The sequence below is a fragment of the Urocitellus parryii genome, chromosome 3, assembly GCF_045843805.1.
Source record: "Urocitellus parryii isolate mUroPar1 chromosome 3, mUroPar1.hap1, whole genome shotgun sequence".
NCBI classification, from domain to species: Eukaryota; Metazoa; Chordata; class Mammalia; order Rodentia; family Sciuridae; genus Urocitellus; species Urocitellus parryii.
This window is the reverse complement of record NC_135533.1, coordinates 185,970,153-185,988,306: the sequence shown is the minus strand read 5'-3', so window position 1 is coordinate 185,988,306 and position 18,154 is coordinate 185,970,153. Positions and strand designations below refer to the sequence as shown.

Sequence of the window (18,154 nt, the reverse complement as noted above, 5' to 3'; positions counted from 1 at the left end):
ACATTTATCAAAATAACATATTTTGGCTATAAAACAAATCTCAATAAATTTGAAAAAAATCAAACTATTTAAGTATGTTCCTAGATACCAATGTAATTAGAAATCAATAACAGAAAGATCTTTGGATAATTTCCAAATATTTGCAAGCTAACTAATACTCTTATAAATAAACAACTCATAGACCCTAAGATATCCAAAAAAAATTGGAAAATATTCTAAAATAAATGAAAATGAAAGTGGCATATCAAAATTTGTGTGATGCAGATAATGGAAATTTGTAGAACTAAAAGCCAGCATACAAAAAGAAAGATCTTAAATCAGCTTAAATTTCTACCTTGAGAAGCCAAGATAAAAGGGGCTGGGACTGTGGCTCAGTGATAAAGCACTAGCCTAGCATGTGCGAGACACTGGGTTTGATCCTCAGCACCACATAAATATAAATAAAATAAAGGTATTGTGTCCAACTAAAACTAAAAAAAAAAAAAAATTTAAAGAAAATATAAATTAACATGAAGCAAGCAAAAAAATATAATAAAAATCAAAGCAGAAATCAATTAAGTAAAAGCAAAAATAAAAAATACACAATAGAAACAAAATCAATGAAACCAAAACTGGTTACTTGAAAAGATCATTAAAATTGATAAACCATCAGCCAAAGTAAAACCACAAGTCACAATTAAATATTCCTCAGCAATAAAACAAAATGAACTTTTAATACACAATAACAACTCAGATGGGCTTTAAGGACATTATGCTAAATAGAAAAAAAAGATAATCCTAAAGTATATAATTCCATTAATATAAAATTATGGTAGTAACAAAATTATAGCAATGGAAAACATTAGTGAGGGTTACACTATGAGGAGGTAATAAGGGATTTTCTTAGTGGTAATGGAACAGCTCTGTACGCTGTGGTCATGGTTTCTTAAATCTTACTCAAATCTTCACATAGGATAAAATGTCATAACTATAACTAAGATATGTATGTATCTGAGTCAACAGTATCATGCCAATGTCAATTTGTGTTTTTCTTCTTTACCATAGCATTATGCCCCCAACATTTGTTTTCACTTTTTCCCTAAAAGGAGTCTTTTGCTGATATTTATTCCTAATGTCCCCCATAAAATATTAACATCAAAAATATATTTAAAAGTTACATACTGAATATGTAACAGGGCTTTTATATATTAAAGAAGCAGAATTTTTGCCTCCACCCAATAAGAAGTTTTGTCCCCGTTGGAATCAGCATCACACCCACTGGGAAAGTGTGTACTACGATTATGTCATATAGTTTCAGAAAAAGATGGTAAAGGTACATGAAAACTATACTAGTTTGCAATTTCTTGTGAATATTAAATTATTACTATACAAAGTTATAATAATAAAAAGTCAAAAATGTATACAAAAACACAGGATCTAGAACAACCAAATCAACACCAAAATTGGGGAACAAATTTGAATGACCTGCAACAATTACAAAGTTTTACCATAAAGCTACACAAAAAGTTGGGGTAGTACTGGCATAATTAGATTAACCAAATAAAGTAACATAAAATACAGTCCAGAGTACTTTCATGGACTATAAATTTATTTGGACAAATACAACAAGGCTAGTCATTGAGAAAATAAAAGCATTTTCAATAAATGGTGGCAGAACAAATATGTGAACATGTAAAATATCAGCCTGATCCCATTGATCCCCTATTTCATTTTATTCACAAAAATAATCCCAGTGACACTAGAGGCTGAGACAGGAGGATCACCAGTTCAAAGCTAGAGTCAGCAACTTAGGCCCTAGCAACTTAGCAAGAACCTGTTTCAAAATAAAAAATACAAAGGGTTAGAGATGCAGTTCAGTAGTTAAGTGCCTCTAGATTAAATCCCCAATACCACAAAAATAAAAATAATTTGTCATGGATTACAAACCTACATGTAAAATTAAAACTATTTAAAAAATTAATTCCTTGGAGAAAAAAATTTTTAAAGAGAATACAAAGAACTGTACAGGAAAAAAAGTGATAAATTTGACTTCATCCAATATAGTATTTTCTGTTCATCAAAAGATAATGTTAAGGAAATTAAAAGGCAAAACCAGAGACCAAGAGAAACAGTTCAAGCATATGTATATGAGAAAGAACTTGAATACAAAGTATATAAAGAATGCCTACATATAATAATTACATATAGTAATAAAAACAACAACCCAATAAAAAGTGGACAAAAATATCACTAAAGCTAAACAAATTATAAATCTACACACGAAAAGATGCCCCAAATCATTAATCATCAAAAATGCAAATGAAATCTATGATATTATTTCATAACCACAAAAATGACTAAAATTAAAACAGACAACACTGAACAATGGAAACAAGAACTTTTCATGCATTACTGATAAAAGTAAATGGTAAATTTCTTTGGAAAACTTCACTATGCCCAGAAAACAATTTATACAAGTCTGCTTATGGAAGCATTATTCCAAAAATTACTTAGTAACAAAAAAGAAAGATATTATGGATACCCTACAAACAATACTATCATGAATACTGACACACTCAACATGGGTGAATCTCAAAAATACTTGCTACTTAGCTATGTGGTTGAAGAACATGCAAAATTAATCTGCAGTGACAAAAATGGAACAGTGGTTGTCTACGGGTGTGGAGAGGGGTATTCTGATGGATGTCTTGATTAGAGTATACACTTATGAAAACTCACTTTAAGTCTGTAAATGTCACTAGCTGGTCATCTCAACTTAAAATAATTTAGCTTTTAAAAAGACACATTGTTTAACAGATATTTTAACACATAAATTATTACAAATTAGATAATTAAGTAGACAAAAACTCTTACGCTTTTCTCCTTAAAGATTACTGCTCATTTTTTAATTTAATTTTTATTGGTCAAGGTGTTGTTCCATAGATAACAGGCTATAATTATTCATTCCTGGTGTACAGGTTCAATTTTTCTTTTACTATTGTCCTTAAAACCCACACAACTTTACTCTATCATTACTCTGGTAATCTGACAATAGATTCTCTTCCAGTATCTAAGCAGACAATTTTAGGGACTGTTTTGTGTCTTCTAACTCTACGGCTACATTCTTTAGAAAAAAATAGTGAATATTAATTAACAGGATGCTTATCTTGAATGGTTAAATTCTTTTTAGAATTTCTGATTTACTTATGACTTTCTTGTCTTTATTGTTTTGGTATCGAAGTTACATTATTTAAACAAGAAATTAGGGATTTTTCCCTGCCTCCAATATTCTTTGAATCACTCTGTACAAGTTGAATATCCCTTATCTAAAATGACTGGGACTAGAAGTGTTTCAGATTTAGAATTTTGGAATATTCACATAGATTTTACCAGTTGAGCATCCTAAATTGTGCAGTTTCACATTTTGGAACATTTCAAATTCTAGATTTCCAGATTAGGAATGCTCAACCTATATAAAGACTATTACCTGTTCCTTCAAAATTTGGCAGAAACCACCTGTGATGGTCAATTTTATGGATCAGCTTTAACAGGTTATAGGCACCCAGTTTTTTAAATAAACACTAATTCAGGTGTTGCTCTGAAGATATCGTGCAGATTTATGTAAAGGAAATTACCCAAAATAATTTGGGTGCACTTGATTCAATTAGTTAAAAGGATAAAAAGCAGAACCAGGCTTTCCTGAACAATTCCACTAGATGACTACAGCTTCAGCTCTCGACCAAGAGTACTAAACCTGCACTTTCTGATAGTCTGCCCTGCTCCATATTCTAGACTTGCCCAATTGCTGCCCACAATCAGCTGAGCTAGTTTTTTGCAATAAATCTCTTAAAATACAGATAGTCACATATAGACGTGTAGATGTGCATACAGATCTCCTACTGATTTTTTCTTTCTTTCTTTTCCTTTTTATGAGATGCAGATCCATCACTTATCAGGGCCTTGGTTTGGAAGTATGTGTGTGGGGCATGAAGATGCAAAGAGAATTTTAACAACTAATTCAATTTTCTAAGGGATTTTTATTCTTGGATCACTTAGAGTTTTTTAAGTTTAAATTTCTTAAGGACACTTATCTCACCTAAAATTTCAAAATAATTATATGAAGGTGTTCACATGATGTTTTTTCTCGTTATCACACCTCTAGTTGTATCCCAATTTTGCTGCCTATGATAGGACACTTTTTCCCTTAAGAACCAGAGTATAAATATTTTAAGTTTGCAGGCTACATACCATCTGTGTGTGTTTGGGGAGGGGGGGGGTGTATATTTTCAAACAACCCTTTAAAAAGGTTACTAACCATTCCCAGCTTCTGCAAGCCTTACCAGATTTGGCCCACAAGGGAGTTTGCTGAAATCTGTGCTATACTATTTATCTGTGCTTTCTCCTTTCCCTTTGTTTTGAAAGACACTGCCATAAAATTAGAAAAAGAAAACTAAGCTTATAGAACAAGCTGAAAATATGAATGGAGAGAAAAGGACAGATAGATTCAAGAGAGATTCCACAAGAGTGGCAGGGCCTGAAGGGACAAAGGAAAATAAATGATTCAAGGAGGGCACCCTGTTTTCTGGCTCCAAGCGAAATGATGTGACCACTCACTGAGACAAAGAGTGCAAAAGACCAGGGGCTGTTGTGGACATGTTGAAATTTGAAATGCTCTTGAGTCATCTTGTTGACTAGAAAGCTAATGTGTACTTAAAGAGGAAATAAAACTAGGACTATCTCCACACACTCCATTTCACATTGTTATAGCATAAATCATAATCAGATCTCAATAATTAACAGCGTAACTACTGAGCAGATTCAAATAAATATTGTGATATACTGATCAAATTTAGAAAGTCAATTTCAAAGTTTTACCTCTTTCACCTCTATGTTTTAATTGATATCACTTATTTATAATGTACCAAATGAATCTCTTTGTTTTATAAATCTTGCAATGGTCACACATAACTAAAGCAATTTTTTAAATCAGTTTTCTGGATACAGATTTAGTAATATTGAACCATTTTTGTAATATTGAGCCATTTTTCCATAAATAAATTATAATAGGAATTTATCTTCATTATGAATTCTAAGTTAAAATGCCCTATCAAACAAGTTCTTTAAACTGCTTACAAAAATTCCTTCTGATCATTCTTCTAAAACCTCCTAAGGCAAATAAATAATTACAGAATTGCATGAATACTAATTTCAGTTTCCCAAACTCTTGGCATTGCATCAAAAATATCCCTTCTAAAAATTTATAAATTTAAAGATTTTGCACTTGGTAGCACACCAGTCATTAAACATTAATTATTGATTAATTAGAATTTTATAATTAATTAATTTCAAAGCTATCTTCAACACTGAAAATATTATAGATATGGAACTTTTCATAAAATTCAAAAACTTCTGATTCCCTTCATGTCAATGTTGTATACATGTTATACGTTTGTACAAGAGCCTGGAGAAAAAAAAAAATTTTTTTTGAAAGTTTCCTTCTATATAGTCACATGAATTCATAAAGAAGTAGGGTAACACAACCATGGAAAATTTCCAAAGCTCTAACTTCTCAACATTCTATCATCACCTAAAAGTCAATTTTCACCTTTTTCACTGGCTGAATTTGTTAGCTCAGATTTTGCTTTGGGGCTCATGTATTCTTGCAATATGGCAGCACCAGATTATAAGGCTACTGATAACAGCACTTGCAATGAATCGACAAAGATAACAGTGAAACAAATCAGAGTATTACAGAATCTTCATAGCATGTTCTGATTTAACTAACTCAGTTCTTATTTAAATTAATTCTACTTTTTGGGGGCGGGGGTGGGGTGGGGTGGGGAGGTATACAGGGGATTGAGCCCAGGGGACTTAACCACTGAGCCACATCCCTAGCCCTTTTTTATATTTTATTTAGAGAGAGGGTCTTGCTGAGTTGTTTAGGGCTTTGATAACATGCTCAAGCTGGCTTTGAACTCATGATCCTCCTGCCTCAGCTTCCCAAGCCACTGAGATTAACCAGCTCTTAATGCCAATTCAAAGAAACTTCCTAGGTACTCCTATTTGTTCCTGAAGACATTTTCATGCTACTATTTACTCTAGAGGGAAACACACACACACACACACACACACACACACACACACACACACAAGAAAAATGCCTGTTATTAATCTGCAAAAGTATTTTCATTAGCACAGGTTCAATCTTTATGTTCCTCTCCTTTATCAAAGAGAAAGCATCAAAGAGAAAGCATCAAGTATAGAACAATAAGATCATAGTTCTCAATTGTTACTTCCTAAATATCTTACTTCCTAATATTCATCACTGTGACTAAAATACCTGATAAGAAGAACTTAAGAAAAGGTTTATTTTGGCTCAAGGTTTCAGAGGCTGAATCCATGGCAGGCCAACTCCATAGCTCTGGGCCTGAGAAGAGGCAGAACATCATGGCAAAAGGGCATGGTAGAGAAAAGTTACTCTGTTCCTGACAGCCAGCAAGCAAAGAGAGCTTCAGTACAAGAAGTCAAGGATAATAAAATCCCCCCAGTGACCGACTTCCTCTAGCTATGCCCTACATGTGTATAGTTACCACCCATTAATCCATTCAAATTATTAATCCATCAAACGAATTAATTTGTTGTTACAGCTATCATGATCTAATCATTTCTCCTCTGAATATTCCTGCATCGTATCACACAAGAGCTTTTGAGGAACACCTTATATCCAAACCATAACACTAAATGCTTCCCACCAGAAGCTAGGCAGACTCTAGCTCCCTCCATATGGATGCTCATAACAAGATTTTCATGTTCTTGCCAGCTTGCTCATACCCTCTTGCAATAATAAAAGTGCAACATGAGAAAAGGAAAGAAGAAAAGGTCTTAAATTGGGAAAATCAAGACAGTTAGGATCCATGTGCCTCATACAGTCTTACCTTCATGCTATTTTAAACTGACAAAACAAAAAGGAGACAAGGACAATGAAGGCCATACAGTCTTCATAACAACCCTCCCAGGTTAAGTATTTTGATCAAATTGTACAGATAAAGAAATGGAGACTCACAGAGGTAAAATGACCCAAGTCTCTGATGAAAGGTAACATTAAGTCATATAACCAAGGTCTCAAATTTTCCATAACATCATCATACATATGGGGCCCATCTAAGAGAACTTTGGCAAATAAGGTTAATTGATTTTCTGCAGTTATGCCAAAGCATGGAAATAACCCTTAGACAATACAACTGTATATTTCAGAAGTATCATTTGGAACAAGCAAAATTCAAAATTTCACAGTTCTCATTTTTTGATCAGAAAGTAAAGACAAATGAATTCTGACCCCTCCCAATGGGAGAAAAACTATTAAAAAAAGAAAAAAGAAGAAGAAGAAAAGAGGAGCAAGTCGTCAGGTAGCTGACAAACACCTTTTTCTTTGAAGAGAAGGAATATAAAATATTAGGTTAATTAGCAACATCTAATCTTTTAGTCTCAAACTCTTACAAAATATGGAAACTATATCAGCAAGGTATATGCACTTATTTCTGCTTAGTTTCTGAGTCATTTATTACCTATATCCCACAATGACATACTTCATCTGAACTTCTTTATCTTATCAGCTTTCACTATTAATAACCAACTCCTTCACAGTAGATGTTCATTTCTCAATACCACCAATTTCTTGAACTTCAGATTGTAAGAATTGCTAGGTGTGAAAACTTCCCCTTTCACTCAACAAATCGAAAAGTAGATCAAAGCAGGAAATTAACTTATGCAATATGACATGTCAAATTTAGAAATCTGCTATAAACTACAATGTAACCATAATTTCTTAAACGAATTAACGAGTTTCATTTACTTTATTTGGTAAAACTTTGAAACTATGTTTTCCAAAAAGTACAATTTCCCACTGATATCTAATAAAGAAAAAAAAAACATCAATATTATAGGGAACAGAAGAAGACATTTGATAGAAGAATACAAGACAGTTTGCCTGTGGCCTACTTTGCATTGTATTACCTGACTTGTTTTTTTCCTCTCATATACATCTAGAAGATAGCAGAACATTTTAAACTCTATAAATGTTCTCCAATGCTTATCTCCTCCCTATCTCCTCTGGTTTTTCTTATCTTACAATATTTCATAAAATTTCTACAAAAAACATATACTACTTTGATAATGAGGTGCAGGAACTTTTTATATTGAGAGCTATTCACATAATTTAAAAAATGTAGCGTTTGCTCAAATCAGACCATGTTTCTTAATATGGCCTTCAGAATCAATTCACTCAGAATCAATTCACTCAAACACGCAAACCAGATCAGATCCATAATTTTTTTTTTTTTTGGTGGAGAGAGCAGAGATAACATTTCCCAGGATGATCACTGACCACCTCCATCGGCTTATCTCTGGCTAAACTTTGACTGAAATTTAAATTCACTTTCAGAACAAGATTTGCAAAAATGAAGATATTAACATTAACATAGAGGTGGAAGGCACATTTTAAAAACAGTCTTACAAATACTGAACAATGGCAATACTAGAAAAAATATAGAGGCTGCCAAGGTAATTAACTGCACTTACTCTTGAGGTGATCCCACAGATTCCAGCTTCAAAGATGGTGTTCCTGTAGAGTTCTCAGTACTCACCTCCATCTTTATAACTGTACTACTGTCACAGTGTTAGTAATTTCCAAATCCTACCAGCATCTCAATTTTTTTTTCATGTAGTCAATTTTTTTAATTTTTAAATTAATTTTTTATTTGTTTTAATGAGTTATACATTAAAATGTACAATGCATTTATGCAATTTGATATATCATACACAGATGGGATATAATTTCTAATTTTTCTGAGTGTACATGTTGCAGACTAATATTGGTCAGGTAGTCACATATATACACACAATAATAATGTCTGTTTCTTTCTACTCTTTCCCCACATCCCTTCTCCTCCTCTCCCTTCCCTCTACCTAATCTAAGGTAATGCTATTCTTCTCTAGTGTCCTTGTCTTATTGTGAATTACCATCCACATATTAGAGAAAACATTAGGCCTTTGGTTTTATGGGATTTACTTATTTCACTTAGCATGATATTCTCCAACTCCATCCATTTACTAGCTATCCCACTCCTCGGTTTATACCCAAAGGACTTAAAATAAACATACTACAATAATGCAGCCACATTAATGTTTATAGCAGCTCAATTCACTATAGCTAAACCATGGAATAAATCTAGGTGTCCTTCAATAGATGAATGGATAAAGAAAATGTGGTATATATACTCAACGGAATATTACTCAGTATCCCGATTTTAACTTAAATTTTCTATAATTGAAACCTGAATTTTGCCATCCCATTAGTTATCCTACTTAGCTGACCAATCAGCTTACATTTATGTATGCAGAAGGAGCACAATAAACATTTCCAGAAAGAAGAAAGGAGTGGAGCTGGGTACAGTGGCACATGCCTGTACCCAGCAGCTTGGGAAGCTGAGGCAGGAGGATCATTGTGAGTTCAAAGCAAGCCTCAGCAAAAGTGAGAAGCTAAACAACTCAGTGAGACCCTGTTTCTAAATAAAATACAAAATAGGGCTGGGGATGTGGCTCAGTGGGTGAGTGCCCCTGAGTTTAATCTCTGGTACCAAAAAATAAAAAAAAGAAAGGAGTGAAAGAAATTATTTACAAATAGCATTTCATTCAGAAGCAGATATGAAGAAATGAGCTCAAAACAATCTCATTAACATTACCCAGCAAATAACTCGTAAAACCAAACTCCAGTTCAATCTTCTGTCTTTATTTTCCATCTTCTTTTTTTCATTAACAAAGTTTACTTATTCAAAAATTCAACTCAATATTCTCCATCTCAAAGATCTTCTTGACTACATCATCCTTTTCTAACCACATGATTTCACCTGTACCAATTCTATTGCTCTAATCACAGAATCTATGCAATCTTTTTTCTCCTGCTAGATAACTGGTATTGACTGAATTGTTTGCTCCTCAAAGTTCAAATGTTGAAGTCATAGCCCACAAGTGAGTGACTATATTTTAAGATAGTGTTTTAAGGAGGTAATTAGCCCATTGTCCCAGCATCCCTATATATAGGGCACCTATAAAATTGTATAGTTGTCCTATAGAATTGACACTTAAGAAATTGCTCAACTTAAGTTTTTATGTGTCTTATATAAAGGATAATATATATTATGGGTTATGATTAAATGAGGTCATGAGGGTGGGGCCCTAATCCAAGAGGATTGGTAACTTTATAAAAGGCAGAGAACCCCCATAGCCCAACTGCAAGAGGATACAGAAAAAAGGCGGCCATCTTCAAGCTAAGAAAGAGTCCTCGCCAGTAACCAACTCAAGTGTCACCTTGTGAATCAACTTCCTAGCCTCCAGAAGAGTAAGAACACCCGTCTAGCTCCTAGGACATGGTAAATGTGCAATAAAACCATTTAACTGTTTAACAAATAGCATGAATATTTAAGAGAATTTCAATATTTGATTGTCACAGATATTTATTCTACCAACAAACACTAGGAACCTATTATATAACAAATACTAAGTCAGAGATTACATATACAATAGTGAGTAATATAGGTAAGCGTCCTTATTTAGCAGAAAAAAACATCTGAAATTCTCTACTCTCAATTACTCATTCTTAGATAATTAACATTATCATAATCTTTAAAAATCTCCCAGTAATAGTCCTTTAGCAAAAGCACAATGCCAGGAGGTCTTAAAAATCTTGCCCATCAATCTCTTTATTTAAAATGTGAAAATATAATAGGGGGTTCCCACAGAGGAGAAGGTTAACTTGGACAACAGTGTTCTCATTGGGCACAATATTGTTACCTGTATCAAGTTCTAGTTGATATTTCGCATCTTTTTGAAATCTGTAAACATAATAGATTTCTACAAATAACAACCTTATACAAAAATTAGGATACTGGCTCACCCAATAACAAATAAATATTCTTTTCTGTGGTGAATTGACTACAAAGAGTTAAGAACCCATGGACACCAACAAGTATTCAGAATCATAAAAGTTTAAGGCTTGAAGAAACATTAACAAATATCTAATGTATCTTACTCTCCCTAATGCTCATCCTCAAACCTTTTACCATACAGTTTAGAATTGGTTAATGAAAAAATCTGAAATAAAAGACAAATTTAGGGCTGAGTCCACAATAGTGCATTGACTCCTTAATGGGCAATCTCCTGCAGTCTAGGTCTACACTTTCTAGTCATCTACTCCCTAATAAGTTTAAAGAGGTGACATCACATGAGCTATATTTACTGTTTACTACACATGATTCTCCAAATCATGTTTGTCTTTCTCAAATTATTTTTGTTACATATACACCCATTGTATCTCTCATTTTCCTTTTATTTCTCAAGGGAAAACTTCAGATCTAGAATGAAACAAAGAATGTACCCTGTTTATGTAAATTTTTGGTGGGTTTTAGATAATTCTAAATACTAGAAAATATATACATTTTTGAAAGACTGGGGAGCGGTGACAATTTGCAAAAGCCTCCTACAAAATTGACTCTAAAGTGACAAGCATAAACTGAACCAGAATTAGATTTGGAGAAGAAGAAGAGAGGGAAAATTCTAGAGAAAATTCTAGAAAAAGAAAAACATGTGCAATAGTTTTTAGGCCCATGAAATCATGTTGGCCTGTTTTAGATACATCTTAGACCAATGTCATCCAGCCCAAACCCTGTATGATCATTATGTGTTCAAGAACTCCTTTCTGCCTCAATTAAGAGTCTTTATTTTCCATCTTCTTTTTTTCATTATCAAAGTTTACTTATTTAAAAATTCAACTCAATATTCTCCATCTCAAAGATCTTCTTTACTACATCATCCTTTTTCTAACCACATGATTTCACCTGCACCAATTCTATTGCTCTAATCACAGAATCTATGCAATCTTTTTTCTCTTACCAGATCTTACCACTACCTGCTTGGACTAGTAATTTAACCTCTCTGAACTTCACTTTCCTATTCTATAAAATGGAGATACTACTTTTGGATAAATGAGACTACTTTTCTTGATAATAAAATATTCAACAAACTTTTATCATTTGTGTCCTGCACATATTTTTCATTCTCCTTGAGAGACCATGAAAGGGACTTTTTTTTTCAACTTCAGAATCTCCGAAAGTTTGAAAGCATCCCACCTCTCAATACTTTGTGTTTTCCTCTAAAACAAGGAGTGACAAGTCCCTCAGCTACACCCTTACATAAATAACCTAAAAAAAAAAAGTACACTGGGTGAGGTTTACTGTAAGGAAAAAAAAATTTGAGAGAAACTGAGAAGTTGGAGGAAAGATGAAAGTAAAGGAGCACTCAAGACTCTGAAGATCCTTTCCAAAGAAAATGACTGTGGCCACAAGGATGAAGCCTTTGAACTGTTAAGTTGGGCTTTAAGGATGAACTTGGGGTCCATGAACTACCAAAAAGAAATGTAAAAGTGTGCGCTGGGGCAACAATGAATTTTTCTCTGTGGCAAGAACGTCTGCAAGACACACTGTTGCAAGGAACCGGTGCCCCCAAAGCGGCGAAAGTGAGGATGGCGATGAGGAAACCAGTCCCCCTCGGCAAGATTTTCCTAGGCCACAACAGGACGAAAGTTCAGACAACAAACGGAACGCGCCTCACCTAACACTTGAGAATGACCTACAACCAGGGGAAGACGCCAGGGCCGGCAGGAAACCCTATAGCAGCCGGCCAGGCGTGAGGGCAAGTGTGCGGAAGCGGTGCAACCTCAGCTCTGCACCTTTCCCAGGACGCGCCCAGCCCGCAGGCCCGCGGCGCGAGACCCGAGCCCAGGCCCTCGGCAAACCACGCTGGTCGTCCCCGTACCTGCGGGGTCGAGCGCCATCACGGCGGTCGCAGAAGGCAGCCTCCCGGAGGCTCAGGGCAGGGGCGGGGGTGGGGTGGGGGAGGGGCTTGGGCTCGTTTGCACGTGCGCCGCCGCAGCTTCCCGCGACAAGAGGAGGAGCGCGGCGCCCTTCGCAAAGCCCGGCAAAGCTCCTATCCTTTACCCTGCCCAAGTTCCTACTTCCGCCGCGCCTTGCGCCTGCGCCCCGCGGGCCCCGCCCCGAAACCTGTCCCGGGAGCTCACAGTGCTTGACTAGGGAAGGGGGCGTGGCTGCGCGCGCTTCCACGGGGACTGTCTCCCACCGCGCAGCCTGGCTTTGGGAGGCGTAGCGAAGGCTTCTGGTTCCGCATCTGGCACGTTGGAATTATACTTCCCTCCGCTGCTGTATCAATGTCCGAGCCCCCCTCCCCATACTCTCCTTCAGAGAGCCAAATGAAACATCCGCCCTTTATTTTTCTTTGTCATTCATTCATAAAGCTCCATTTTATATTCGCCAGCTTCCAGGCCTGGTTCTGAGCACTAAGGAAAAACAACTGAATAAAAATAAGGCCTTTATTCTCAAGAGCACAGGATTAGCAAGCAAACCAAATACAAGCAGTATGCTGTTGAAGACCATCGGTGAGACGCAGCTCACACACAGTGTGCACAGCTCATCCTACCATTAAAGTGGTATATGATGTGCAAGTATCATTACTCTTTCAAATCGGGGCCGGTAAGTACAATCTGAGCTCTAGAAGTAACTTTTGTGAAATAATAACCCCAGGGCATACAGTCCATTTTGGGTGATGTTCCAAATAACGACCCTGTCCTTTAAAGCTGTATGTTTTGTGAAAAGAAAATAAACAGCCATCCTCCTTAAGCGCCCCAACTGCCCCTCTTTTCAATAAAAGAAACTTTCTGGGTAGCACTTGGGCCTTTTTGACTCACCAACCAGCATTCAGAAGTGATCCCTCGTCAAATACACGTTTAACTAGTTCAAGCCACCAAACGGTGAGGTAAGGCCAAGCACAGATGGGACAGATGTTTAGAAAAACAAGGAGCAGCTGCTTCTTCCCTGCAAGGGATTTAGGGCTTTCAAAATGATCCCCTCCCCACCTACCTGCAGTCCCTCCTCCCCTGCTGCTGCTTCCGCCTGGTCAGTTGGCAGAAAAGACAACGCAGTTGAGTGGGGCTGGGAAAGTGGGTCTCTGCTCAGCAGGTCTTCCGTTTAAGGGCCTATTTGGGCATAACAGCCCTGATTACAGCTGCAGGTTGAGGTGCCAACGTGAAGAATTAACGTTTCACTCAGCCAGGCAGGAAATCGGGTCTTTTTCCTTCTATGTTTTATAAATGTGCTTGGAGACACACAAAATTCACTCTAGTGCCCCATTCATTTTTCTGGTAGTGAAGGATTTAAAAAACAAAAGCAAATCTTACAGAGGAGATGAGAAGCCATATAAAAACACAGGTCAGACACATTGAAGTAATTAAACTTAATCTTTATGCAAAAGAGTATCATGGTACATGGTAAAGGGGGCAAATTTAAAGAGTTTCAGTTAAAGAAACCTGGTACCTTCACTTGAATCCTGTATGCTGACTTATAAGTTTTGTAACTTGAGTAAGAGCCAGTGTATTTCTGGGCTTTATTTTCTACTTTGCAAGTTCATTCTTATATAGCACACTCGAAGAACCACTTTTTAGATATTTCCAAAACTATAACTTGAAACAGTATTACTTAATTTTTTAAATTTAAATTAATTCACTTTTCAAAAACCTAAGTAGCTAATGTCTACTTCAACCTTATCCTAAGCAATAATACCTGTAAAATTATGGGGTTTGTGTGCTCCATAAAATTGACATATTACACCAGTAGGAACACTAGCAAAAATAGGACCTCATGCCTAGTACATAAATGCCTCTCCATTCTTGTATAAATACTAGATACTTTGCTTGGGGGACAGAATCTTTATAATCTAACTAGGGGAGACAAGTCATTTTTTAAAGGAAAATTCTAGAAATATAATTGACAGTTCAAAAGAGAAAAAAAATTTCCAACACATCCCATTATTGGAAGACAATTCTTTGGGCAGTGACTGCAATAGGAGTTTAGAGAGAAAAATACACCATCCTGGACATTAGAAATTGTACATTATCTAGCTATGATCCCTAGGATTCAGACAATGTCTGGCACCTAATGGCCCCATGATAGCCTTTCAGGAAGGATTGAAGGCCAGGGTGGTTAGGAAAGATCTGGAAATTAAGTTAAAATTATTCTTAGCCATAAAAGATGGATAGCATGGAAAGGCAGAGGAGAAGGCACATCATAGTGGGAGAAAAACTAGAACAAATGCATCTGGGTTTTGAGTTGGTCTTGAAAAGACAGATGGAACATGGAAGAGGTGGAAGCTAGGGAATGACACCATACCAGCAAAAGCATAAGGGTGGGAGGCTTGTGGAAGGTAATACAGGACACCACTTCAATTCATTGTAAGATTTGGAATGCTAGAGCAGTTGTAAATAAGATTATTCTAGCACAGGCCAGATTCTCATAGCCTTAAACATTAGGCTCAGGAGTGTTGGAAATTGTTGTTGCAGACAGTCTAGAGCTACTGAAGTTTAATAAATAGGAAAATAGCACCGTGGTCAAAATTTTATAGAGATGTTTTATAAAAATTTTTTTATGTAGGATGAATTTAGGAATTGAGGAGAAAGAGAAGAGCGAAGAAGAAAAGTAAGGCTATTTCTGAGTTCAGGAGGATCTGAAAAGTACTAGGAAATGTAGAAATGAAAAGGAAAAGATGAAAGTGAGAGTAATTGCAAAGAAAGAATTGGACTTAAGAGACTAGGACAAGGACTCAAGATAATTTCTAGGTGATTTCTTTGGCAAATATATACATGCAAATGGGAAAATCATGACAATGTGCCTATTCATACCTAAAATCATCTGCCCTTATTCCTCACTTCTGGAGGCCAGGGAGCAAGAAAGACCAGTAAGATAGAAGGAGGAAGTTGCAGTAACCCATAGAAGCAATGACAGTGGTCAAATCATAGTACAGCATGTGAAGGAAAAGAACTGAAGTATTCATTGTGTACATTGGATATTAAATACACACACACACACACACACACACACACTCTCACTCACACATATGTCCTCCTTGATCTAATACCCAAGGAATGTGCAAACAGAAACAAATATCTTGTCTATCAATTCTGACTGGCTCAGCATTCCTCATTCTTTTTTAAAATTTTTTTAATTTGTTTTAATTAGTTATACATGACAGTAGAATGCATTTATGCACTTTGATATATCATACATAAATGGGATATAATTTCTCATTTTTCTGAGTGTACATGTTGCAGAATCATATTGGTCATGTAGTCACATATATACATACAGTAATAATGTCTGTTTCATTCTACTATCTTTTCTATCCCCACATCCCCTCCCTTCCCCTTCCATCACTTCCCTCTACCTAATCTAAGGTAATGCTATTCTTCCCTAGTGCCCCCCAGCCTTATTGTGAATTAGCATCTGCATTATTAGAGAAAACATTTGGCCTTTGGTTTTTTGGGATTGGCTTATTTCACTTAGCATGATATTCTACAACTCCAACCATTTACTGGCAAATTTTTAATATGCAGCTAGTTAGCTTGTTGAGATGGTCAGTCAACCTCTGCTTGTATCTGACTCTGCTCAGCATCAGAATTAAAGATTTTCTACCTGTAGCTCTGTTATGCCCCATAGTTGAGTCAGTGAGAATCACATTTCAAAGAATATTAGAAGCCCCATCCCTACAGTAGATAGAGTTTGGAAATTATTTTTGGCTAAGATCATTAACCAAATATCCCTGGCAGCTCTGGCAACTTTCTGAGCTGTATGACTTAATACTTGGTCTTCATGGCCTGGGCCCTGTCTGATTTGAATTGACTGAGACCCAGGTTGACTCTTGTTTTAGAGACACATGTATGATTTGCTAGGTCTTTCATAACAAAGAGGTACAATGTGGATAGCTTAAACAACAGAAATTTGTATTCTCACGATTAAAGGCTAGAAGTCTAAAGCTGAGGTGTCAGCAGGGTTGTTTTTTTTCTGTGGTCTTTTTTATTGGCTTATACAAGACCATATTTTCCCTCTGTCTTCACACTCTCTTCTTTGTGTGTGTGTGTGAGTACCCTAATCTCTTCTTGTAAGGACACCAACCAAAAGGGCCCACCTTTATGACCACCCCCAATGACTTCTTTTTATTTAAAATGACCCCTTTAAAGATCCTACCTTCAAATGCAGTCACATACTTAGGTACTAGGAGTTCAGACTCCACATATGAATTTAGGAGAACAAAATTCAGCCCATAAAACTCTTTAGTTCTTTATAAAAACTAAAACTCTTCCCTGAATCCCAAATCACTTGGGAAGAGGACTGCTAACCTACCTAACTTTGGCATTGTAATATGGCTTGGATATGAGATGTCCCCACAAAGTAAAAGGTGTCCCCACAGGTGGGGTTGTGGCTGGAGGAGGTGGGCCACTGGGGGCATGCCCTGCCAGGGTGTATTTTCCCTGTGGCCCCATCCCTCCACCTTTCTCCCCTACCTCCCTCTCTCTCATTCCAAGAAGTATTCTTCTAGCACACCCTTCCACCATGATGTTTTGTCTCTACTTAGGTCCAAAGCAATGGAGTCAGCCAAACATAGACTGAACCTCTGAAACTGTGAGTCAAAATAAACTTTATCTCCTCCAAGTTGTCCTTGTTGGGTATTTTGGTCACAGCAATGGAAAACTAACATAGACATCTCCCCAGTGCAATATACTTTGACCCTGTTTTCCTAATGGAAAAAAAAAGATATATAAATGATCATAAAGTATATGGGGGAAAAAAGCTTACTAATTATCAGGGAAATATAAATAAAAACCACAAATGAAATATCACCTCACATCTGTTAGAATGACCATTATCCAAACGATGAAAGATAAGTATTGGTGAGGATATGGAGAAAAGGGAATTTATGTACATTGTTAGAGGGATAGCAAATTAGTATAGCCAGTATTCATACTGGCTATGAAAACAATAAGGAGATTCCTCAAAGAACAAAAATAGAACTATCATGTGACCTAGCAATCTTGCTGCTTGGTATATAGCCAAAAGATGTGAAATGAAAATGTAGAAGAGGTATCTGCATGTTCATATTCATGCAATATTATTCACAAGAGCCAAGATCAGAATCAACCTAAGTGTCCATGGATAGGTGAATGGATATTTAAAATGTAGCATATATGGAAATACAACACTGTTCAACCATAAAAAAGAAG

The 18,154-nt window shown here is 36.1% G+C and overlaps 1 protein-coding gene across 2 annotated transcripts in view; it reads right to left on the bottom strand.

The window, feature by feature from the left end:
• Positions 1-12,998, bottom strand: part of Cmc1 (C-X9-C motif containing 1) — a 66,407-nt gene extending 53,409 nt beyond the window's left edge. Inside the window, exon 1 of one of the 2 annotated variants that reach the window (XM_026406021.2) lies at positions 12,847-12,998. Coding sequence is in view for 1 of the 2 variants with exons in the window: in XM_026406011.2 (XP_026261796.1) it covers positions 12,847-12,865 (19 nt within the window). In the remaining variant the exon portion in view is untranslated. The remainder of the gene's footprint in view (positions 1-12,846) is intronic. The other variant, XM_026406011.2, reaches the window with a different exon arrangement.
• Between the last annotated feature and the right edge of the window lie 5,156 nt (positions 12,999-18,154).